The sequence below is a fragment of the Struthio camelus genome, chromosome 1 (genome assembly GCF_040807025.1).
Source record: "Struthio camelus isolate bStrCam1 chromosome 1, bStrCam1.hap1, whole genome shotgun sequence".
Lineage (NCBI taxonomy): Eukaryota > Metazoa > Chordata > Aves > Struthioniformes > Struthionidae > Struthio > Struthio camelus.
The window spans coordinates 52,075,070-52,101,187 of record NC_090942.1 but is presented as its reverse complement, the minus strand read 5'-3'; the positions used below and the strand labels follow the sequence as shown (position 1 = coordinate 52,101,187).

Here is a 26,118-nt window from a genome sequence, read left to right as displayed (position 1 = left end):
ATGAAACTGAGAGAGCATGATCAAGTTAACTCCTTGACTCATTTTAGCTATCCTTCTGAATATCTTGCTGTTTGCCAAAGCTACTGCAATCTCCCAGGTGGGGGCTTGTGTACCAACATATTTAGCCCTTCTCCGGATCACTCTATAGTTGGAACTTTCACCCCTTTTGGACATGGCAGTATCTGTCTTCCTAGCAGGTAGGCGGATGCACTATGAGCGCTTGTTTGATGCTGCAACTTACAGCAGAGAGCAAGGATCTGAACAGTGTTCAGATAATTGGCACGAGAAAGGTAATACGTTGTGCAATAGGAGTTTCTTTCTGCAGCTCAGAGTCGTATCTTAGTTGGTGTCTGACAGCGGGTTGGTTTTATTTTGGTTGGTTGTTCTTAATCTACCCTGTTTGCTCAGAAACTTATAGTGAGGCACAGTCTTGGGTGACCAGACTTTTGCTCAAACAGACGGATAGTCCATGGAGAGTTTGGCCTGGGAGGATATTGGCATCTATCTCCATGTGTGAGAAGAGGAAAAACTCCCCTCCCAACTTGTCCGTGAGTCACCTGAAGGCAAAGGAATCTGCTGCCACTGCCTTAGGCAGAGAGTCCTTGACCTTGCATGTGTAAGAGTCAAATGCCACCTTTTGTTCAAGCAGCCCAAAAGAACTCTGCTATCTAAATTACTAAGCTAGATGGAAATCACTTTGAAAATTGAATTCCTGATTTGTGAAATCAATGTTGTGAGGACAGGATGCACTTTGGCTTACTAGAAAATTCACACATACAAAGGAGATAGATAGCAGGCAAATGGGAGCCAGCCTTCTGGCTACCTCAGGCGCACGACAGGAGTTGTGAATGGATGTTCCACACAGACAAAAACCGGATACCCTCTTCCCTCCTGCCCCCCACTTCTTAATGGCTCACAGAGCAGTGCATTATACAGGCCACAAGAAGAGCTGATCAAATGCTATTTGTTCTATGCATTGTTCAATTATCAGTATTATTTTCTAGATAACAAATAATTAGCATCACTTTATAGAGAAATTGGAGCTGCTGAACTAATTTGGAATAATTTACACACAACAAAGAAAATGGATCTTTGTGCCTGCCCACCACCAAATATTTGCAAATTGTTTAGTCCCTCCTTCTAGTCAAGCATGACTGAATGACCTCTCAAAGTCCCTTCTAACTCTATTTTCTATGTTCTACAGTCTGTTTTTAACAAGGATGGTAATTAAGAATCTGTATTAAGTATTGATTAAGTACTTGTCATGGTTTAGCGTTTTCATCTTGTGTCTGTTTCTTTCCATGGGATTCATTAATTCTTCCAGGTTTGTGTTATGCCATCTTGTTAAAACAATTGCCAGGATTTCTTTGGATGCTCATCCTTCATTACAGTTTTTTTTCTTTTGTGGTTGGGCCCTGTACCTCAAGAAGGATACATTATCTGTCACTAACAATCCATCTAAGAAAGGCTGCAGGATGAGCACTGACATTCTCAATATGCTCTGTGTTGATTTCAAATACAATAGAACAGATATCCACTTGTGGAAAGCATCCCCAGAGCTTACATGCAGATGATTTACTCTGAAGTTTTGGGCCCACCAGAGCATGTAAATTGAACGACCATTCTCTTCTGGATAAAGTTATTATGTATTTATATCTGCCTGTAGTCTTCTGTACCTTTATATGAAGTGAACAACATTTACCGTTGAAGCCTATTGCAGCACATTCTTTTCTTACTTTTCCTCTGTCATACTCTTTTAGTGACATTGTAATACTCAAGATGTCTGGGATCAAAATTTCAGGCTCTGCAGAGAGGAACAGTGGCCAAAAGTGAGGGACACTTTAACTTGCAGTTGCTTTCAATTTTAAAGAAATCAAATTTATTGCCCTGTATGAGTTCTTGGAAGTGGAGGAATATGCTTTACTGGGGCTGTTCAGAGATGGGTTTTTCAACCCATGTGTAAAAGGGACTTTAAAATGAGCTCAGTGCACTTGGAGTTAGTGGAAAGAGCTGGCTCTTGTTTATAAACAATGTCTAGGAGCCTAAAATATTTTAAAAAGACATTTTTAAACAATTCTTAATTAGAATAAAAAATCGAAACCTCCAAATTTACCTACACTGGCCAACTTTACATTACAGAAAAGCAAGCAAAATACATAGAACAGATAAAGTGCAGGTTTTAAATTTCAGGATTCCTGCTGCATCTTGCTTTGTCCTCATCAATATATGTATTTATTTTTCAAACCCCAATGGAAGCTCAAGAAAAACATGTATTTTATTAAAGGTTGTAGTCCCCTGTTCTTCAGTTAAGTTGTGAGAAAACCCAGCAAATCCAGGACAATCCAGGTTAATTTTTAACTTTAAAAAATAAAGAATTATTCAATCCCATATGAGTAGGGAAAGATCCACCCCAAACACACAGATATAACTTAAAAACTCTTTTTCTGATGACCTGAAGATCTTTTCTATGTATCTTAAAATTTGTATCTTCTCGGCAGATCACCAAGTGTTATTTGCCCGTGGGTAGATAAAAGCAAAAGAATATATATTATTCTTAATAGAAATTAAGGCAAGTGACATCAAAACGTTCCCCAAAATGTCAACTGATGGCTATACTAGTATCTACATACCATTTTACCTTATTTGTTTCTTCCTTTAACTTTACAATAGAATTTGAAGCATTTCACAGCTGCTAGGAATGTACTAGTAAGTGGAAACGGAATAAAAATTGCACCATTAGACACCAGCTTCTTTTTCATTTGAATTATCAAAACAAGCATTTAACCATACTCTTCTGTCAGTATTATAGGGATAGTAATTTGTACCTGTCTCACAGGCCTGTAGTATGTGAAAATCAAGGTGAAGGAGGGGATATGCAAAGTGGTTGTTTAATTAAAGACTCTTAGATCAAAGTGAGATTCTTGGATTGTTTAGGTTTTACTCAGATACACCAGGAAAAACAGGTTTCACATTTCTACTTGTTTACAGCAGCACCATAACAATGATGTTTAATCAGGAAGGAGGTCTGGTGACTAATAAAGATGGAGAAATGGCCAGAGAATGGAAATGGCCTCGGGATGGCAAGCTTGCCCAGCCAGTTATAATACAGGTAATATTTATTGCTTTATTTTTCCCCCGTTGTTTTTACCTCTTTTTTAATTCCACATCTTTTGGTCTCTCTGAAGCGTCTTAATTGCAAGGACCATGATGTTTATATTTCTTCTTCTTTAACAAGCTTTACAAAGAGTGGCCCTCCTAACAGACATGAGCAGGGATTGTATTTTAGTCATGTATTTTAGTCATGTGACTAAAATACACTTGTATTTTAGTCATGTGGCACCTCAGGAGGAAGAAGGAAAAGCAGATAGCCTAGAACTGTTGCAACTCAAGATTTCAGTAGACCAGAGGATTATCCTCCTTGCTGGAAGCATTTTGGAGGAAGCTGTGAATATGAATGAGCTGTTTGGGTATTCCTCATTTTTCTTTTGGGCATGTTCAGTAGCAGGCAGTTGCTGTACCTGACTTCATGCCTAATCCAGTTCCCGCTGAAGACAATGAAAAGCTTCCCACTGTTTTGTAGGTACTGAATCCAGGCCTAGCATGCTGCAAAAATACTAGAAATTAGGGTAAAAACATTTGCAGCCCAAGTCAGGAAGTGTGCCTTCAGCACAGAGTTTGTAAACACACCCACTGTTTACAGGGGTCAGGTGAGGTGAATTTTTCTTCCTTGCTAGCTGATGCAGAGCTACTGGAAGCATACTTACTATTTTATACCCGGCATACATAAGACTGACAGAATGACAGGTAGCCAAACACATACCAAGTTTTCTTTACTTGGCTCACACTATGTGGGCTGGCAGAGGAAGTGAAGGAATAGCTTGGAACAAACAGAAATGATAATAAAATTCTTACAGCTGCCTTGACTGTTTAATATAGGCAGATATTTTTATGGAGATAAGGGTAGGGTTTGTGCTGTAAACTGTTCTTTGTTTATTTGATAAAATCTGCAAGAGTTCAAGACTTCTGAAATACCATGCTATATCTGCAGTATTGCCTTTTACAAAGCGTAAAAATTAAAGCAGATAGATACAGCAGATACTGAAAGAGTTTGGATTAAGAAATACAGGTTATACAATGTTACTGTGACTTATGTGCTGTAGCAAATTAATTTAATGTTCTCCAAGAGTCACATGAAAATGGAAATGAGTTTAGTAAAGCTGTTAGCATCTGCAACATAATATTTACCTTGCTTTAATAGGTAGGAGTGTCAGAGGCAGGAAGCAGGTGGTGCAAACTAGCTCTTCGATTAAATGGAAGATAGGAAAAGTGGTTCCAAGTCCTGTTTGGTGTCATCAGTATGTTCCTCATTGGCTGTGTGCACAGACAATGCTGACGGCTTTAGCGACCATGATCTTAAAAAAAACATTGTGTGCGTCACAGTTCTTTACTGGGGACTAAACATTGTCCAAATCTGCCTCCTCTTACTAGCAACAGTGGTTAGAGGGCAAGCAAGGGCTAGAGCTTTCTGAGCCCATCTGTTTCTGACTCCACAGCCTCTCTGCCTCCAAAGAAGTAGACACTGTCCTAAATAAGTTGAGAGGAAGGGGAGTTATTTTCTCATGTCTTCCTGCTGCACAGCATCAGCTGTCTACCTTACAAAACATACATAATCACAGTAGTTTTGCTTTGGGCTGGAGTCATTCAAGCAAGGCACCAGGGGCTATCTCTGCCCACAGTTCATATCCTATGAGCTAACTTTGTGGCATTCACAGGAGAGCAAAGGCATGAAAACTTGTCCGTAAACTTAAACCTGCAGTAACTGATCATTCCCTCACCTCTATCTTTGATAACCCTTTGAGACTTCAGCCTACCTCTTCCATGCAATTACAAATACGAAAACTTGGTGGAGTTAATAAATCTCCTTTTTTGCTCTTCCAGGTTAATGAATACATTACAGTGAGGATTGCAGGGCGCTTTGCAATTAGCTTGATCTACAACTGGCAACATGAAAGCGTGTGCTTGTCTTTGTCACCACTGCAGGGTGCGGCTCTTCCACAGTTAGAAGAGTTGGTATGTGTAACTGCTACAGTATTGCATTTTATCAGGGAACATCATTAAAAATATTTGATGCCCTGTGAACTCTGGAATCAGTGAGTTTTCCCATGAAGTACATTTCAAGGTTTATTTATGTAAGAGCAAGTAAGAGCTTCCAGAGATGTAAATAAGCTCCAGTGGATTTATGCTGATACACAGTTACTATAGATCTGGCCCAAAGGGACAGATCTTCCTATGCGCTGTGGCAGTTCCTATTTATGCCCTTTTTTTTCTGGCTAATTCCATTAAAAATTATTTAATGTTTGCCATGTTAACACCTTTTGGTGATTAAGTCTGTATCACACCACCTCTTTCATCTATTGGTATACCTATAACCTAATCAAATGTTCATTTTTGCTCTGAGAGGATGGTAAAGTATTAACAATACATCTAGATACATCTAGAATTCTCTGGTCTACCAGAAAGAATACTAAAAGCGTTGACTCAGCCCATTCTGAGGTTGGTATAATTTATTGTGCTGTGGGTGGGGGGCAAAGGTATTTGAGGGAAGACCTCCTTCCCCTCCCCCCCCAAAAAAAAAAGTTTTATTTTTTTCTCTGTCACCAAGAGCAACAGTTTTCTCTAAAAGCCTGATCCAAATCTTTCTGATCTGCAGTCTGTGCAGTGAGCTGGCTATCCAGCTAGGTTAATCAGCCAAACGAAACCCTGCATCGTCATGGCAAACGTTCTCTTGTAGGCAGGTTGAAATATACTGTTGGTAAAACAGAACTTGCTGTTGTGATTTGGAGCTCAGGAAAAAAATAGCTGTGGAACAGTTGTTGGAAAAGTAGCAGAAATGTATCATCCAAGTAAAACAAAACAAAACAAAACAAGCAATGTTTATTCAGTGTTGATTTCCTTCTTCCTGTTATATATGAAAGCCTTTAGCCTAGAAAGCATAAAAACATATATTGCAAGGATATAAGAAACGTGTATACACACACACACACACACACACACACACACACACGTACATGTGTGTTCTAGTCATTGCTTTAAAAATAAATTCAGATTAACTCCTAAACTTCTGAGAAATTCAATTTGTCAGTTATTAAATTATATTTTGTAATGGTGTTTCACAATGTGTAGGACATAGACTTAGATATTAAAACATGCTCCATGAAGCTATTACAACTAACATCACCATCATTACCAAAATAAACCAGCCCCTCACACACAGACATTTCTGCTTATATAGGCAAGGATACAACCCAAATGAGGGAAGATGAAAGTAATAAATGAACATATTATTTGTTTGGAAGCAAAAACCATTGAATCTGATTTTGTAAGATGGGCCTCAGTTTTTTAAAATAGTTTTGCAGTTCTATGATTAAAGAAGACTGAGAAGCTCTTAATGCAGCCTTAATAAGCTGTAACCCCCCTGTAACACTGGGGTGCAAAACAATACCTTATTCCCTCTAATTTTAGAAATGAAAACATCTACTGGGCTGTTACAAAAATAGTGCTACCACTGAGTCCATGTAAGACTGCCATCTGAAATGCCACCAGAACAAGGCTTCCTGAGATTAACAACAGAGTAAATGGAGTACAGAAGAGAACGGAGAACCTGAACCTCTCTGGAAATAGAACTGGGGAGGATGAAGCATTGCGAGGAATTCGTTGGATATCATTTACCAGTGGAACTGGGAAGGTCACTGCTCTGAGGAACTGTAGGGAAAGAGGGAGAATTAGAATAGAGGGAGTTAAGGCTTTTGGCTCATTTATACCCTTGAGTAGGTGTTTAGAGTTTAAACAAGTCTCAGTTCAGACCTACTCCTTTATACCCAAAGCATTTCTCACCACAGCTCTGAGGCAAAAAATTTGACTTTAGCAGGTTTTAACATTAAACAGGCCAGGTAGCAAATTCTACCTAGAGAAAATTTATAGAAAAGAAATGGGAGGCTGCTAAATCAGAAAGTATCTGCTTCTTCAGTTACCCAATTGTCGCAAGGGTGTGTCAATACAAACCACACCAAAAGATGAATTCACACATGAAGAAGGTAGGACCAGAAGCATTTATTGGGTCAGTTTAATTTGATTATGGGTCTCTACTCTCTAAGTCTCTGCGCTGAGCCATTTAGAGATACCCTTGGCCATATACACCAGATGTATACGGTACCTTTGATCTCTTGCTGTCCTCCCTCCTCCAGGTAGATTTATGTCACTTTAAACACCACTGGGCCAAAAGAACTGATTATTTTGAAAGTTCAGACTTTCTTGAAAACAGAGGTGAGGTGGTGAGACTTGTTTACATCAGAATATCAGCTGCAGTTAGTGACATTTTAAATATGTGTTCCTATTATTTCATTATAGATTAACTGATAGCACCAAAAAAAGTCTAAACTTCAAGGTGAATCAGCATTTGCCTTTATACTTTACCCTTTGTTTCTCATTCATGAAAATTATTCTCTCTGAATTTTAAAGCTAAAAAGTGCCCCTTCCTTATAATCTGCAAGAATTTCTCTCAAAACATATCTAAAAACTAACCTATCTCTGTTCTAAAAATCGAAGTAAATATTCCTCTTTTATAGCAATTAAAATAATTCTCATTGTTTTCAAGTTGTCAGAAGTCCACATAATTAAAGCCACTGCACAGTAAAATCTCATAAAACAAGTATTTAAATACCACACAATGAAAACTGAATCATCATAGCAGACATGATGAATACACTCTTCGAGGCCAGCTAGGCATACTGGTTATTTGCCTTTCTTCAAGTGATGCTTTCTGAGGGCTAAAGAGCTGAAAGGATTAACTGTTTTTTAAAGGTATAGCCAGCAGGAGGAGATGCATTATGTTGTCTACTGTCCAACCGCCTCATAATGACAACTATGTCTGTTGTGGGAGAGTTCTTGCTGGGGAGAAGAACCCTCGTAGAACATGTATACTGATGTGAAAGTGGCCTCTAACAGGACTTCACTGAACTACAAAAAGTACATTATTAGTCTAGAATCCGCAGTATTTGTAAAGAATACCAAAGGTTGGCAGGCAAACTAAGATTTTATTTAAAAGTTTTCAAAATAGTTAGGTTAACCTGAAGGTTAAGTATGTAAGCTGAACAATTACAAGTAGAGAAGCAAGTATTAGGCTGATTTTGATTTTTGTAAAAAATTAATGGGACCAAAATCTGGCATCGAAATGGGTTATCTGGTGCCTACTCCAATTTAAAGAATTAGGGAAACAAAACCAAAACCACAACAGTGTTGCCACAGCCGCCTTCTGGGTAAAAAAAATGAATCGCAAGGGGCACAATATTAGAAATGTTTAGTTTTCTATGTAAGGATATTTTTTAAAAGCATGAAGTAGAGATTCTGTGTGGAATTAATTTTATATTAATTTGATGTTACATTTATATCTTTCAGAGGGGTCTAAATTTCTTAGCTCTTAATTTTCATTTTCAGTAGTTATCAAAGGCTCTCTCAAACATACGTTGGCAGATGATTTATTGTTTGTAAAATGTTATTACATATATTCAGCTGTTATTATGCATGTTCAGAACAAATGAAAGGTGGAACATTTGTTTGGGAGACAAAGATTTAAACGGCTCTAGGTTCTGTGACAAATCTAAGTTATATCTGCTTCATGCATTTTTTTGCACAGTGTAAAGTACTATCTTCTTTGGCCATTAGAATTAGGAGTCACTGGAGTTTTCATCAAACCAGCCAAGCAGACAGATCTGCCCTGATTTTCCTTATTTATAGTCTCCTTTGCCCCAGTCAAATTTAATAACACGATGTGGTTGCTTAGGCCAGCTGACAGCAGCATTCACTATTGCACCTATTCTCCATTCAAGGCAGAGTCAGCTGAAAATGTATTTTTTTAACAAACCACCTTGTTCTGTCAATAACTTGTATGCAGAGAGCGTTTGTATCTCCAGAGGTCTGATGCATTTGATAATATTATTTCAGAGTCTGCTTTAGCAGCATTGATCACTAAATAGAATTGTAAAGTTCTTCATGTTGTTTTTTCTGTGTTATTTTTTAAAGCCAAAGTTGACAGAGTTATTGAAGAAATACAAAGGTCCAGAGGAGACTATAAGCCATGTAAATGATATCAGTGCAGCTAGAGAACTGAGGAAGCTACAGAGGAAGATCCGGAGCATTGTGGAGGACTGGCTGGAGCATTATCGAACTGCCCTAGGTCAGGCATGGTCAGACAACAGCTGGGGATGTGGTTTTATGAGCTTGGTTCTATCTCAGCAGGTACCAGACTAGACTAAACAGTCCTCTGAAAGTCAGCCCCAGATTGACCTTCAGAGAATCCAAACACTGCTGGCTTATACACTGAACCAGACAGGAGGCTAATGGGCAAGGGAGCAGTTCCTGGAATAAATGGTTCCCCTGAAGTTAGCAGACATTTCTCTACAGTGTGGTGTTGAAATTGCCAGGCAAGTGCTGAACAAGCCCACCCCACAACTGACAGCAGCAGAGCTGCATCAGCGTGCCACTGCATTTGGGCTGATCGGTCCTAGAGGGATGGGGCCAATTAGTGCAGACACAGAGGTAGGCTAACACAGTATGCTGTTCCCAGGGCCAGGCTGAAACCTCTGCACGGTACTGCACTGAGCCAAGCACAAAGACTTGCTCAGGGATCTCTGCAGTGAGGTGCATTGCACGATATAGACATACATGGATCTTTATGAGATATTCAGGCTGAACACACACAGCAGTTTCCAGTCCTATACTGAGGAAATTACTGGGGACAACATCACCCATCTGATTCCCTGCTTCCACGGTACTGCAGCTTTTGTTAGACTGTGGAGGTAGAGCAAGAAAGAAGACTGAGAAAAGAGAAGGAAAAAAGTATATAGTAACTACAAGCTTCTTTTGAAGCCTATTGTTCTATACACATTAGCTATAACATTTAAATGAACTGTTTGGTAATGTAATCCACTGAAATTTCATATAACTCCTAGCAGCCTGAAAGCCGGGCCTTTGCAGAAGTTAATATAAGCTTGATTTCAGCCTTGAATGGAACGTATTTGATTTAGAGAGCTTATGCTAGCGCTTTGCACATCATGGGAATCACTCTGTGAGTACTTGATACATAAAGGCTCCTTCATAATACAAACAAAAGCTAAAAGAACATGATGTCTGGGTCAGTAAAACTGGCACTGCTTGAATTCTTTCTTTTCTGATTAATTACTAAGAGATACACTCCATATATGAGAGTCCTCTTATGGGAAAGAAGATCTGAGCTTCAGCATGTTCCTTAGGGAAGTTTCAGTTTCCCTCTTCTGTCTTGTCGACGTTATTGTCAACATTCATGATTTTTTCTTGTGACTTGCAGTTTAGTCACCAGAAAAACCTGCCAATCTGCCAATTATTTATACCTAATCCAACAATCCAGAGCTGGTTCAGGACAGGAAGAGGGAGATGTAAAAGCATGAAGATCAGATCTATGTTCTGCCTCATGAGTTAAGAATTTGGCCTTAACTTTCACCATTGTTTTTCTAGTTTGGATCACACAGCAGACAAGTTACATGTATAAGCACATGAACACCATCAGTTACCAAATGAAGGCCAAGTTTGTCACTGACTTCAGCAGTTGTGTTGTATTTCAGGAACTGACTCCACACACATTCAGAAAATGTCTGACTTTCCTCTGCAACTCTCAAGGAAATGCAAAATTCAGTCTGCAGATGCTCTCTCAGTTACCTCAGTCATGCAGAGATCAAAAGGGAAGAGGAAAGACAACAGCCAAGCTACCAAGTCAGAAAGTCCTCTCCTTCTAGATCAACTGCAGTCGGCTCCTCCTCACAACATGCAGCAGGAACCATGCTCTTATTCTCTCAGGTAAATGAGGGGGAGGAGAGAAGGAAATGGAAGAGCTGCTTTTTCCCAGATTCACTAAATGGTTCTTTTATGATCACTTACTTGTGCCACCCAGCAAGAAGGTATATTCTTTTTCCATGAGATGTTATTATCAGTACCTCAGAGCCTTCAATGCCTACAATGCATGACATTGTAAAAGCAGCAAGAACAGCAAAGCAGCAATCAGGAAGGTTTGAAAAAAAGCCCAGCATAGATCTTGAAATACTATTTCAGCAAATAAGAGTAATATTTTTTTTAATTTTCAGTCATATTTGTGATAGCAGCATCCAGGAAACTCTGTTTGGGAGTGATGCCTCCCTATACAAACATTTATGAAGATGGATATGAATAGCATTTATGAAGATGAGTATTATGCACTTGAAAGCTCTGCTCTTCTGAGTGCCTCCACTTGCCAATTTTAATATATGGAAAACTTCAGCTTCAGGCTTGCTTTCTAAGAGTTTGCTGAAAAGTCTTAGTTATGCAACCTTCTTTCACTTCTTGGAAATGTATAATAGAAGTCAGAGAAATGGAGAAAATATTGATGGAGAGAATACTGTTTTCAGCATCTTTCCTGAGTCCTTTTCTTTTCAAGTACAAGACAGTCCATATTTAATTTCAGATTCTCAGCTAGTCTCAGACAAATGTTTTTTTATTCAATCCACTGAAGCAGAGGGGTTTGCGTCATCCTTAGCAATTATCTGAAACCGATCCATGGCACTTCTTGCTAATGTAGGACCCTTTCACTATCTTGCTGTTATTTTCTTCTACAGGGCTTCTGTTTTAGCACATAGCAGTATCAAAGCAGAAAAGCCACGTATGACTCAGTTCCATATAAGTAAATGGAGGAACGTACAGAACGTCAGAAATTCAGGGGAAGGAAATCTGAACTGAGACTGGACAGTGATGGCTCTAGTATAAACATCAACGGTAGTAGTTTACTAGCAGTTCATTTCTGGACATGGTTAAGCATTTCCACCTGTGCCTCCATGCTTTTACACCACTGCATAGGATGCACTGCATTTGTATCAAAAACAATAGTGACTTTTTAAACCTATGTAATCCACAACGGTCTCATTCATGCTGTGCCTGCAATTTCTCATATAACAGCAGAATGAAGTGATGTTTTTGGTGGTCAAGACTGCATTATATCCTTGAGGCAAGCTTGTCTTTATCAATACCTTTTATACAACTGAATAGCAACAGTGGTTTTTACAAACTGAACGCTGTCCAAAAATGGGCAAAAATAAAGGGACAAAGTACTTCTAATTCCATATGGCTAATTCCATTGACTAATAAACCAAATATATCACAAACCTCAAATATGTCATTCTTGCTGCTAGCATGCTGAAATTAAAATCTTGTTTTACATACATGTGTAGTTCAAAACCAAAATTCTGCATATTCTCTTGCTGTCCATGAGATTCTTTGTGTTCTCTTTTCTCTGACCCATTTAACTTTAGATTTATTTCTTTCTCCTTCTGTTCCCTCTAGCACAATGTACCTACAGCAAACATCTAATTCAGGGCAGTGCTCCTCACAACTCTGTCTGTTCTGATGCTTTTCTTTTGGCACAATCATTTCAGAATTGATCCAACATCCCCAAACGCAGCAACAGTCTTTCCATTAGCTTCAGGAGGCCTCAGAGAAGGCCTGGGGGCTTTAGAGTAATTTTTTTGTTTGTCCCAATCTTTCATAGGATTTACTCTCACTGTAAGAAATCTTTAGTGTTCTAAAGAGAGCATCAGCCAGAGCTGTGTGACGGGTTCTTACTAATGATATTATAGAAAGTCTTCACACTAGAGATGCGAAGATAAGGCTCTGGAACTTGGCACATCTGCTTTGTGCTTCTACTCAATTAGAGAAACCTGTAGAATCCAAAAAAAGTCAAAGGAATTCTCAAACAATTTAATCTTCACAACACTTATGGAAAACAAATAGCACAACACATATAGCACACACACATAGCACACACACATGAATGCAAAATGAATATGCTCCAATCAGCTGTTAGAGATAAGAGGTGCCCATGAGACCTTCAAATAATTCAGGAATAGCCTGTGAAGTCTGCTTTTAGCCGTTACAAAAGCCTGCCTGGCCAGCTCATCTGGTTAAAGCACTTCCCTCTTTCCCCTCTCTGCTTGGTTTCAGGAGCTGTGGTTTTGCAGAAGCTGGGAGCTTCAACAGCACTCATAGTTTCATCAGACCTTGAGAAGTGCCTGAAACATGGAAATGACAGCACACTTCAGATAACAAGGGTCCAAACTGGGCCTGGGCCTGTCACTTACAGGCACCATTTTACGTGATACTTCAATCTATGCTTGGTTTACTTAACAGTCTAATTTGCTAACACTTTTCCTTATATTTTCTAATCCTCATGATAGGGTCATATCCCAGACTGCTTGCCCTGCTGTTCTTCGGAGAATTATGATGGGGGAGGAAGGGAAGACATGCAGATGTAGTAATCGTAAGATTCCCAATGTGTCCGACCTGGAATATGATCACCTAATTAACAATCAGATGTCCTCCAAGGAGCAGATCGTAGTGGTCTGTGTCTCTTCTTCTTCACAAATAAAAAAAGATCCTAGTGAAGACAAATTAGAGCAGCTGTATGAAAGAAAAAACAAGAACAGAAGTATGCCTTGTGCTCAGGTGGGTTTCATCAGGCAGTAGCTATTTTTTGCAACACGTGGTTGAAAACTTTAGTCTTTTTGGAATGATCTTCTGTTTATCTGGTTGCTAAAATATCTGAAAAGTGGTCTCACCAGAAATCTAACTGGCACCAACTCCAGTTGGAATTTGTATTCCACTGGAAATTTAAATATTAAAAAAAGTGTTCCAAAGTGGAACAAAATCTAGAAATGTTTGAGTTTCCTACCAAAGGGACATTTCAAAATAAATTGTTTCTGAAAAACAGTACTATTTGATTACGTATCTTCAAAGATACAGAATTCCTCACATTGTTGCTTTTTTCTGGAAGAGCCTAGGGAGTAATCCTGAATTATCCCTTGATGTAGAGCAAGGACCTCAAACCTTGACTAAAAAACCCTGGAATTGGGTCTTGAAGCTCTTTCTAGTTTTGTGGCACAGTACCAATTAAGGGATCAAAATAACTCTTTTTCCTTTGTCATATTTATTTATTCTCTGAGAAACTGGTCTCGCAGCAACTATCATTTCTGCTTTGCATCTGAAGACGTTAACATAGAAGGAGTGAAATTTTGGCTTTCTTGAAGTCTTTGGGAAAACTCCTATGCTTTTCAGCACCAGCAAGATTGCTATCCAAGAAGTAGAGGCTAACTCTGAATTAAATATCTACATTTTACATAACAAAAAGAGGAAGAAAGAGAGGGTTTTTTCAGATTTAAATTTTCATATTGTTCTTTACTGCTGGAAGCCTGACCTGAAAGCCCATTTGCAGAATCGGTGGGAAAAAGGCATGGGTATTGCCACCTTGCCTCACAGCCTAGTCCGGTATGGCTCACCAATGTTCACCAATGGCAGGAGCAGAAGGTTTCTGAAAGTCAGGATTCCTGGGCATTATGAGAATGGCCATAAAGAGTTTGCACAGTGACTAGCTACCACCACTATTCTCATAACTGTGAAATCTAGTTTTATAAATCAGAGGAACTGTTCCTTTTAATAAGAGATAAATACACCCACACACAGAGAAATCCAGAAATTTGGAAACTCCTGTTGCCAAACTTATTGTGTGAAGAACCATTGCTTCCCACTCTGAAAATGAAAGATAATTATGTTCATAAGGACTTGCTTAGAAGGAATATTATTAGCTCAATTGGTCAGACACAGTTTACCACCTACTTAAAGAATTATGCTTCCTTTGTTGCTTCAGGGTTGTCTGGATTCCTTTCGCCTCCTCAAATATGACATCACCTCTGCAGATGCATATACTGATCATAAAGGTTCTTTACTGGTACAGAGACATAACGTAGCTCCTGGCATGTTTTTGGTATGTGAAAACTATTATAGGTGGTTATTAACTTTCAGTGCTATTTCTGTGATCTGGTTACAAATGAGTGACTTCGGGATTGACACATCATGTCTATTTGGACCAGGCAGAGAGTAGAATGGTAGTCTTCTTTCTACAGGAGTACAGACCATTGTCACAGAAGCCCCAACTCTCCATTAGCTATTAACAGTTCAGGACTTACGGTGCATCAGGCCATTCTCATTCCACCTTGCATATGGCAAGTAGCATATGCTACTTGCCATAGCCTTAGGAAAGGAACATGATTTGTTCCTTTGGCCTTCAGTGTTTAGATCCAGCTCTCTGCACATCTAAACACATTTCTGCTTCATCTGTGGCAAGAAGTTTTGAAGCATATCACACAACAGTATGTTTCAGTCTTTAACAAAAGAAAAAAGCTTCAGTTTTCCAACATTCTGTAAAGTGGTCTCTGCAAATCAGAAAGAAGTCTAAGATGAAGCATACACTGAAACCAGTTTTAAGCACTTACGTAGTTTTTGTGTGTGGTTTGAAAGTGCTAGAATTTCTGGCAGGAGATGCATTCATCTTTCATAGGTGATTTATTCTGTTAAAGTTTTGGATGCAAGGTGAACATTGCATGTCTTGTAATATATTATGGTTGTAACGCTGTGAAGAAGGGAGGATTCTTCAGGTCTTGTTCAGCTGAGTAGTCATGAGCAATTATTAGGCTAAAAAAATGCAATCTTGTGTTGCATCGCACAGCGTCATTACAATCAGATTTTAATAATCTTCACTTCTATCCGTAAACGCCAGCACAAATACTGCTTTGCTTGGTTATTTTAGTTAGCTTCTTCCTGGTAGAAGAGAGCCCCCACTAATAAGTCTTTGGTTATTTCTTTGTCCACTTCCTTATAATGGTGAGGAACACGTATACTTCCTGCTTTTGCGTAGAGTACGTTTTTAGCAATGGCCATGGTATTAGAACAGAGGACCTTTCAGGTGTCCTCTTATCTTAACTACTGCAAAACTAAGGCCATTTCTGGCAGTTAGGAACTAAATACTCCTACAGAGAGAAAAACTTCCCTACATGAGGATACCCATCTGTGATCAGCTTCTCTGTCCACTGGGTGACACTAGCAGTCTATACAACGTTACTTAGCTGTGTATAAAACCACAGAATATATGTCTGAAGAAGATTAAATGTTTAATCGCTCAGCTTCTTTTTCCTGGTAATATTAATAACATTTTATTTCCTCTCTGGTGATAAAGTAATATGAAGAAATAGGAAAAGCAAAATGAAGAAAAAAAATAAAACTCCTTCCAAACCCCCAAACACTACCTTTTTTATAAAGCTGATGGAAACAAAGTGAGAAAATACCCAGTAAAGTACACAATGAACTGAGGGCCCCTCTTAGGAAAAAGATTACATGCCTTAGTATGGATGACCCACAGCTGATGAGAATGATCATTAACAGCTCTGAGGAACTATGTTAGCCAAATACAGAGATGTGCTTTGATTCTGTTCCATGTTACCTTTTTGCATTCCCATATGGAAATGACTAATTCTATTTGAAAGAGAAATCAGGATACCAAGCAATGTTTTATGGCTGATGAACTGATAATCCTTAGAACAGCTCAAAAACTTATTTTCTGTTAAAAACCATTTAAAAACATTATAGGGTACATGCGCAGCTTTTTTTTTTTTTTTTTGGTAAACATTACACTTAATTTGCTACAAAGATGAGCCATACATCACACAGCACATAACTCTCAAAAAAGGATATCATATGGAATTGCACTACATGGAAGGAAGGACTAAACAGAGTAGCTTACTAAAGAGACTAAAGTGAGGTACAAGAAAGCTTCATGGGACAAAAATGCTGTGGCAAAGGAATAAGAAATGATTATTCATTGTTTCTTAAAACACAAGAGTGATTGGGCACCAGTGAAGAGATCAAGCAGCAGATTTAAAACAAATGGAAATTCTTTTTCTCCCAGCACATCATTACATTGGGGAACTCTTTGCTACAGGATATTGTGGAGGCCAAAAAATAAGTGTATTCAAAAGAATTAGGTACGTTTTTGAAGGCTAGCTCCATTGGCAGCTATCAGATGTCATAGTCTAGACACAGTTCTTGGTTGAGGAAATCCCTAAAGTGTTAACTGCTCATGACTGGTATAGGTGACAGAGAATAGGATTGTCCTGTAAATGCCCTGCTTCTTCCACTCCTCCTCCCTAAGCCTCAGCTACCAGCCGCTCAGAGTGGCAGGATAGTGGATGGGTTAGACGAGCCTCTGGTATAATCCTGTACAGCTGTTTTTAACACTGTTATATGCAAGGCTGTTGCTTTAATTTGGGTAAAACTTTAAATAAAAGGATTATCAAGAGAAAGAATGCACAGAGTTCATAAGAAGAAGATTCTCTGCCTCAAGAACCACCTTCAATACATACATTTGGTACACACTTTAATTAGTACAGCTTCAGTAAATTCCCAGGAAGGGAAGGTCTCTTTCAAACTGTGTAGAAGTAGGATTGAAAATTTGCTTAATTCTACATGTTTTCTTCTCAAGGCAGATAACTAATTTCCTTTGGGCCAACACCCTTGGGGATTTCCTTAGATGACTGTGAAAAAATATCTTCAAAATGAAACACAATTGTGCTCACCGTCTAGTGAATCAACAGCTTTTGCTTAGTAAACTTATAAGGACAGAATCTATCCTTAATTTCCTACTGAAATAACTGTTGTTCAGTTAAATAAATACAAGCACATTTAAGAAAAAGAATTCATGGCTTCAGAAAACAAGAGTTAAGTTCAAGTTTTAATCAACTTAGTAGACAAGAAGGAAATGTTGTATGATATTAAACGTTTGCTTTTAGACAGCTTTCTATATCGTCTTTTAGATGCCTTGAAGAAATCATTTTACAGAAGCATGACAGTAACACAGTTGCTCCCAGGGGCAGTTGCTTCTCTCTGATTGTGGCATGTACTTCCTGCCATATGGGCAATCCCTCCCCCCCCATTTCCCCACTTAAAGATCTTCAGCCAGAATTGAATTCCTGTGCCTTCAAAACGTTTGAGAGCTGTGCGCTTCAGGGGCAAGAGGAGGAAGGGAACCAAAGTTTTTATTTTTTGCAAAAATTGTCTTTTCAAAAGCATTGTTTGTGCTGAGTTGAAAAAAAATTCCTGCTGTTGATTTCTCTTTCCCATAAGATTTGCATTCTTCTTATTCCCTAGGCAGATGCCTTTTCTATCTAGTTTACAAATTTATAATCGTACATTATTTATGAAGAACTTACTAGGACAACAAACTTAGGAGCCTAACAATAACAAAGCATGGTGTGTATACATATGTACACACATGCAAACACACACTGCTGGACGATTGTCACATTCCAGTTTAAGAATGAACTTAAACCAATATGCTTGCTTTTATCTATCAGTGCTGTACTATATGCTATGATGGTTAAATACCATGACAGCTAGCTGAGGGAAACTGGCATTGGATGATTACATTTCTAGATTTATAACCGTCTCCGAACATGGCTAACCGAGCTCTAGCAGCACAGTTTCTGAAAGGCAGCATTTTCCGATCATTGGAGTTTGTCAGACTGACATTGTGATACAATGTAGAGGAGAAGGGAACCTGAGGTCAAAAACAGATTCAGGGATCTGGAAATGTGTTCCTGTAATTGAAGAGCTGTGAAAGTTACCTAGCTGTAGTTTTTGCTTCCAGCGTGGTTATGCAGTCACAGATGTAAGGCAGCAGGTTTTGACTTCAACCCTTTAGTGGAGATTCTCTGTTTATCCCACGGAACAACAACAAATGTAAATAGCCTCTCCAGCAAATGCTCTGTTTGTGCCACCTTCTGCTAAGTGTCAAGCAGAGACAGAAGTCCTTCAAATAAGAGAGAAAACTAGAAGAAGAAAAATAAGGAAACAAAGTAGGAACAGGACAAAGCTGACCCTTAGCAACACCAGCTGGATTTACCACTACTGATGAAATTAATGCATACCTAAAACCAGACATCCATGCATAGATGAGAGGCCTAGAATGAAATGCAGGAGAACCTGTGTTTTCTATCTTTAGGATGTGAATATGCACAACACTTCCAGAAAAGGTCAGGTGAAACCAGAGTCTGACCTGTACCTCTCCTAAACTCCCCCACCCCTAGTTCTGGGATTCGGGTTTGAGATGGGAGAAGTAACAAAAATTCCATGAAATCCACTAGCAACTTTGTTATTGCCATTCGCAGATACTACAAAATACTGAGAAAATACTGAGACAGCATAACGATAAGGGGCAGTACATGTTTCTAAGTGATTGTGCAAGTCAAGCTAAATCATCTGTATGAGAAACTTCACAGATGAGGTTATTGTGATTCTTGTCCCTGGAAAAGGAGAGTACTGTCCTGAAAATGTGAGGGAAAACCACACCAGTCCGTTTCAATCCAGCTAATCTCAAGATCCAAAACTTTTTAAAGGAAAACTGGATTCTATAATTGCATTTGCCCTGCAGCTGCCTAAAGCCCTGCCAACTTCTTAAGTGCAATCATTACGATACAGGCTGAACATTTTGAGCTGATTCTGCAGCTTATCAACCGCATGAAAGGAATTATCTATTTCAGGCCATTCAGTGAGTTTGGACTTCTCTAGATTCAAGAATTAATGGGAGTTTTCTGGGAATACCATTCAAAATTATGTCTGCCATTTTCTGCTGCAGATAATCAAGATAACAATATTTTTTTAGTCATTTTTCTCCAGTAAATATAATGCTGAAGAAATGAGTCCAGGATGTGGAATACAGAGAGACCAAGAACTATACGAAGCGTTTGTACTGTTTTCTGTTTCGTATAAGCTATTCTGGAAAGACCATAATAAGAGATTTACAGGATAATCAGTCTCTATGCTTCTTTTACTTCTTTGACTAACTAGGGATGCCTGTTTGCTCACTGCGTGGTGATAATTTGCTTGTTTGCTTATTAACAATTGCATTACTCACTATCTCATTCCATATTATTCAGTCAAGCAGCCATCAGACAATACCAACTTTTTGTTACTGCCATCCAACTGAACTAGCAACTTTTGTGTTTGATTAGTCCCTTTAGTTAGGCAGACCTTCTGCAATGACAATTCTTCATTTCCTTCATAGTCTAGAAACAGCCTCAAGAGATTCTCTAGTCAAGCCATGTACACCAGTACAACCAGAATCAACTGTGTCTATGCTATTAACTGACACAACACACAGTATTGTTCTCACCTCGTTTTAGACATATACAAAATAGACCTCTGCACCTGAACCAGCTTTCTAGAGTCTTTCACAGTCCCTAAAGAGAAGCTGGCAATCCACACTGTGATTCATCTTGTTCCAGTGTATAATGGAAATAGGTCAAATGAGTCACATTCTGGAAATGCGTATTTCTCTTCTGCGAGACTCTTGCTGTTTAACCCACTCTTAAAGACTCTCAGTGATAGAGAAGCCACAGCCTCCTCACAAAATATAAACTAATGCTTTATGCTCACATTGCTTGATAGTTTTTCCTATTTATTTTTTCTTCCTGCAGTTAAAGCCCATTACTTCTTGCTCTGCTTACCACAGACATGGAAAACAGACTGTTCTTTCTTTCTGGAGCAGGTCATGTGAAGATCTTTGTGTACCTTCTGTCTTCCATAAGTGTAATCCTACAATCAATCTTCACTACTGTGTATTAAACAAGTACAGTTTATACCACCTTTCTTTATAGGTCATATTTTCTTGAGTTCTGGTCATTCCCCTTGCTTTCCTGCAGATTCTTTCTGGTTGATCTGCACCTGGACACTCCAGCACTACCGAGCTTACAAGTTAGACTTCATATTTCACAGGTCAAATTCCTGTTTGCACATCCCACAATGATGTAAAATTTGTATGTCATCATCAGCACAGATAATCTATAACATGAAAAGAACAGCTCAACAATCTTGTTTGCAGACTACCAGCCCAAGAAGGATGGTACTACAAAATCCAAACAAACAGATAAGGAAGTTTCCATTAAATGTATTTAAACTCTGGAGATTAAATTTAAGGGAACTTTAATGTGGCCAGATCTTTTTTTCTTCAGCATCCAAATGCGCGTGCACATATAAACGTGACCTTGCTTCTGTAAGGGGTAGTTTGAATCAATAGAATTGTTTCCATAATATAAACATGGGAAGTTTGACAATCTGCGTGAAGTATTCCCAGATAGAAGGAAAAAGGAAACTAACCTAGAGAATGATCATGTCAATCAAAAAAAAAGCAGGGCAAGGAGAATTCCTGATGACTTAAAAGACAGCCCCTGGGAAAATGCAGAAGGGCTGTATGGGCTGTACTCCCAACACCACTTCTGTAGATTGCTTAATGCTTGTGTTTAATAGCTAAAATTCACCCTTCTCCAAAAGGTTAAAAGGAATCAGGACTGAGATATATGATGCTTACAAAACCAACCCACTGCTGCCAATAATATAACATTTTCTCTTTTGACTTTCTTCTATGTTCTGACATGTTGCCGCTCTAAGTTCAGAATTTTATTAGCATTAAAGTTCATCTTTGACCTTTCACCTTTTTATTTGGCAGAATTAGCCAGGGAGAAGAAAATATTCCTCTTTGCCCTGGCTTGCTTATTATGACTCCTTTAAGAATTTCAGTCTGAGGCCATTTGCCAGAACTATGTTTAGCTCAGAGGAGAAAGAATATTCTCCCCTCCCACCCCAAATGCCTCCATCCAGATTTATGTCTTGGCTTTCGCTAACGACTTGAGTTTTGTAAGGCTTTGGATTAAATTTACCCTAGTAGGGGTAAATGAGCTTTGCTATACCTATTTACGTCTATCGAGAAAAATTGGCCTTCAGAGCTGCTTGCTAATGAATAGTCTTATTCTATAAACTCCTGGGGTTTTAGGAGTAAGCCAAGCCAGAAGGATGCCCTATAGAAGATCAAATTCTCATTCATGCCATAAAAAGCCAGCCTGTGACAGTCACATTCCACAGAAGGCCATCAGAAGAGTGACAGGAATTTGAAAAACGCTGGAAAACTTTGACTGGTAACATTTATGCATTATGCAAGCAAAGCAAAGTTACGAGCATATTCAAACTTTATGCTTGAAGGCACAAACTGATTGCTTCTGGTGCAGAGAATAATGAAATTCCTCCATGTCATAATGTCACAGTATCAGCCAGGTGAATTGTAATGAAAAGGGCTACATTTCTCTGACAGCAATGGTGATTGCCAGAGGCAGCCTACTGATTTATATTCCCCCAGAAAAGTTTCAATGTATTCTGTATTAATGCATCAGATCATCTTTCACATAGATTTATCCACCCCTTCTATCAGGCTCTTCATTTTGTACAATTACAGAAAACATATGTGTCAGAGAATATCACTGTTATTTATAAATTTTCCAAGCATTCTATAGGCAATCCTGCAGCGGCAAAAGGTTACTTCCCTATTTACTTGTTGCAGTTTTCATCATTAGCCACACTGAAAGAGAGTCAGAGCTCTACATGAACTATCATAACTAGTATGTACACCACCACATCTCAGCAGTAGGACAATGCCAGTGGTTAAATGGAGCAAATATGAGAGGAGTGCTGTGTGTTGCTTCCATACCAGTTTGGCAGTGAAAGGCACTTAACTGGACAGCCCAATTCCTAAGGGCTTGAAGCGGCAGAGGAAACTAATTGAGGTATCTGCATGGGGAGCCCAAAGACCAGAGTAGACCAGGGAACAGTGACCAAACCAAAGCACAAATTCCCAGCCTATGGAGCAGCAGAAGTAAGCTGAGCTATGGGTGGCTGAAAGTTTGTTCCCTCGCTCTCTGTGATCCCCCCTAAACAAAGGAAGAACATGCAGAAACAACGAAGGACGACAAAGATAGGAGGGAGATATGAAAGACTGGATGTCAGAGCAGAAGCGTCTGTATAGTGAGAAGTAGGACTGGGCAGAAAGGAGGGTGAGCTCAATCTGAGAGAGTCAGTTATGGAAAGCAAGATAAGGTATTGCTGTGAAAAAAGTAAGAAGCAGGGAAAGAAACAAATGTATAAATAAAATGTGAGGAAGAAACTGAAATGAAGGTAGCAAAATCAAGAGTAAGGAAAGTCAGAACATATGCAAAGAGTTTACCTGAAGGAGAAAACATACAGTCATAAAAGTTTATGTTATGGTCATAGAATCAGTGGCTGAGGCCAAATGCTATTGTCATTTCCACCTCCCAACACACACCCAGCCTGTATCCCAAGGCAAACATACAGGATTCCCTTTTTATGGTGCTAACACTGCTCACAAAGTATGATTTCAGCAGGGGAGGGCCTGTTTATCACTTCCAATTCCACACTCATGTGAGTGCCTCTCTCCACAAGAGCTTCAGCACACTCTGATAAATAGAGCTCTTTATAGTAATAAGACAAGCTACTAGACTGAAAGAAGTGTTTCACAGCTTGGGAAACAATGCTATCATAATAGCTTTTGCCTATAAAACTGAAAAATGCTTGATATAAATTTTTTTTTTCCTCTCAATTACCCACAAGCAAAAGCAGGGTTCTATGTCACATTCATTACTGGTTACATTACAGATGAATACATCTTGGTAAGATGAAGACAATTTAGTGATCCTCTGGATTTCCTTCTAGTGAATGCATCCATTGTTACTTGAATATGCATTACCCTGAAATATTCAAAAGTCTTCACTTGGAGTCCTGCATGCTGAGAGCTTCTATGAAATAAGACAGATGTTTCCAATTGTGTAACACTGGGAACATCCCACAACACAAGCAGCTTTGGATAGTACACGAGCTTAAATGATTCTTACAGTTTTAAATTCAATGAAGCCAATTTTCCCTTAAACAAAGGTCATCTTACACTGCCAAAACAATGACACAGACCTTCATGTCAGTGAGAATCCGGCACCATTTCAGTACAGACAGAGAAAAAGCTGAGAATGCTCTCACCTTCTTTCTTTGTATATGTAATATTTCAACAGGCTTTTCTTTAAGTCTTTATTTTGAGATCATTCAGGTGTTTCATCCATGTGGAACTGTCTTTGCAACATGGGAAAAGTATTCATCTTTTCTTGAATTTGCTCTGGTAATACTGAGTCTGGGAACATTAAAAACCAAAAGGCTCAACCCATGTAAAACCAACAGAAATATTCTAAAAATCCAGAAAGCCCTGTCCTGTCAGTTGTTGAGATCTTATTGCAAAAGGCATCTTAAGTCTGACTTCTTTGAGAACTGCAGGTTCTAGCACAAAACAGGATCTGGCTTTTAACTCACCTCTTTTGTTGAGGATGTCACGATGAGCTAGTCATCTCCAAATGCCAGCTTCGGGAAACACTCAAATGCATGTGACATCATGAACTGTACTTCATAAATGAAAACAAGTTCATAATTGTGAAAATATATTTGAAAAGTGTTTCTGGATTTTTCTGAACAGCTCTGAATTAGCTTAAGTTTCCTATTTTACTTTTCTAGGGAGAAAAAATTGCTAAAGATTCAGATTTTGTCCATGTTTTCAACCCTTAAGGCTTTAAACACTAGACCTAATTAATTCCTGTAGATTTAAGTTCATCAGATTACCTTGATCACCTTTCTTCTCTAAAAAGCTGTTTCCAAATTAGATACAGTGTTCATAAGAGGAAAATTCATTGCTATTTATAAAAGTTTAGAAGCATGATACTCTATTTCTATCCCTCCTTAATAAAGAAAACGAAGAAAAATATTAAGCTAATGCCACGGGTGCAAAAGAAACAAAACCGTTTTTTCCTATGCCAACTTTATTTATCTGTGTTCATCTTCAAATATGGTATGTTACGCCATACCTTTCTAAACTGAAATATTACCAGGACAGATGGCGGTGGTGTTTGGTAGTCCATGAAGCACCATGTGAAATGCTCCACATACACTCCAGTATGCTGTGTTTTGAAATCTTGTGCAAAACGAACTAGAAAACTGTGAAAGTATTTTACTTTTTAGTTTCTTAAACACAATCAAATATTTTATTTACCAAAGTCGTGAAAGGTGAAAGCTGCAAGCCATAATGAAGTTGTAAGCCAAGCCACTTACCTAACTACCATTTTTGTTTCTTTCTCAACTTACCATCTTCATTTAGAATAACCGGTTGTTCTTGCCAATTTCTGCATTTTTTTCTCTGTTCTTTGACAGATGTACATTCAAGGAAAGCTACTCTTTGCCAACTATATTTTCAATGGATACAGCAAATCAACTGAAGACCTTCAAAAACAAGTGGCTAAGACAAGGAGTGATTACCGCATGGGTTACTGTCTTCCGAGCAATTTCAGGTTCAGGTATTTTACTTTCAATCATCATGGTTTTTAATTGCTTCATTCTGAGACTTTTGGCTTCTTTGTTCGGTTCCTTAAATACAGAGCACTCAAAGCAACAAGTACAGTACAGTATCACCATTAAAGCAATCCTCTTTATGGTGCATTCACAAGTTCTCCATCTTGTATATTCCCTCCTGCCTCATTCAGCAGTTAGGATTGTCTAACCCCAACTCTGCTGAGCTATGGAATAATTTGAGCAAGAAGGAAATAACAAAAAACAGGCAAAGATCCTGGGCACATCCCCCATTTCTCTTTGTAACAGGTCTAACTAGGACTTGGTTGTTTTAGGATCTGCTATATTTCCTTTTGGGCACTATCCAGAAAAACTAAAGTGCAAATTAAAAGACCAATTGCTTTTGTCAGGAGTCTGCTAGGAACTAACTTCTTAATTTAGTTAATAGTTGTAGGGAAGCTTTAGATACATAACCTCGAGAAATAGCAGCGGAGGGTAAATACCTCACAGCTGCATCCTGAGGTATAGCCTAGGGAGGGAGCATTCCAAGGAGCTAAAGCAAACACTGCAACAGCTAGCTCTTCTACAGAAACTCTCAAAGCAGAGACAAAGGCAGAGGCAGACAGGGGAAATAGTTGCAACTTTTGCAATATATTTTATTACACAGCTTTTGGGAGCCATATTATTATTTGTAATTTGGTGGGGCTGCAAACCCATAATCAAACCAGAGCTTCAAAGTGCCTGGTATGAATGCAGAGGCCACCATGTTCCACCACTGATTTTACCAATACGTCTTACAGGGTGTGATGATGATCTATTAAGCTACCGTTAGCAGCTGAGGAGCAGCTGAACAGTAGTGGTAGCAAAGAAGAACACGGGATATAGCCCAAAATGAAGCATGCAGTCTTTTGTTGAGCTGCTCTTAGCTAGCTTTGACAGGTCATGGAAGGTCTGTTCCTT

The 26,118-nt window shown here is 38.8% G+C and overlaps 1 protein-coding gene across 1 annotated transcript; it reads left to right on the top strand.

Annotated features, from left to right (window-relative positions):
* Positions 1–25,687, top strand: LOC104143869 (uncharacterized protein C3orf20). Its single transcript, XM_068937977.1, has 7 exons — positions 1–197; positions 2,989–3,109; positions 4,939–5,070; positions 9,079–9,232; positions 10,656–10,887; positions 13,290–13,557; positions 25,024–25,687. The coding sequence occupies exons 1-7, from the start codon at positions 1–3 to the stop codon at positions 25,195–25,197; spliced, it is 1,278 nt and encodes a 425-aa protein (XP_068794078.1). The 3' UTR covers positions 25,198–25,687.
* The last annotated feature ends 431 nt before the right edge of the window (positions 25,688–26,118 follow it).

Excerpts from the sequence above, each read along its gene's own strand:
- LOC104143869 (XM_068937977.1), top strand. The coding sequence starts at position 1 with ATGAAACTGAGAGAGCATGATCAAGTTAACTCCTTGACTCATTTTAGC. Across the intron at positions 5,071-9,078 it reads TTCCACAGTTAGAAGAGTTG|CCAAAGTTGACAGAGTTATT; the intron begins GTATGTGTAACT and ends TATTTTTTAAAG. Across the intron at positions 10,888-13,289 it reads CCATGCTCTTATTCTCTCAG|GGTCATATCCCAGACTGCTT; the intron begins GTAAATGAGGGG and ends TCCTCATGATAG.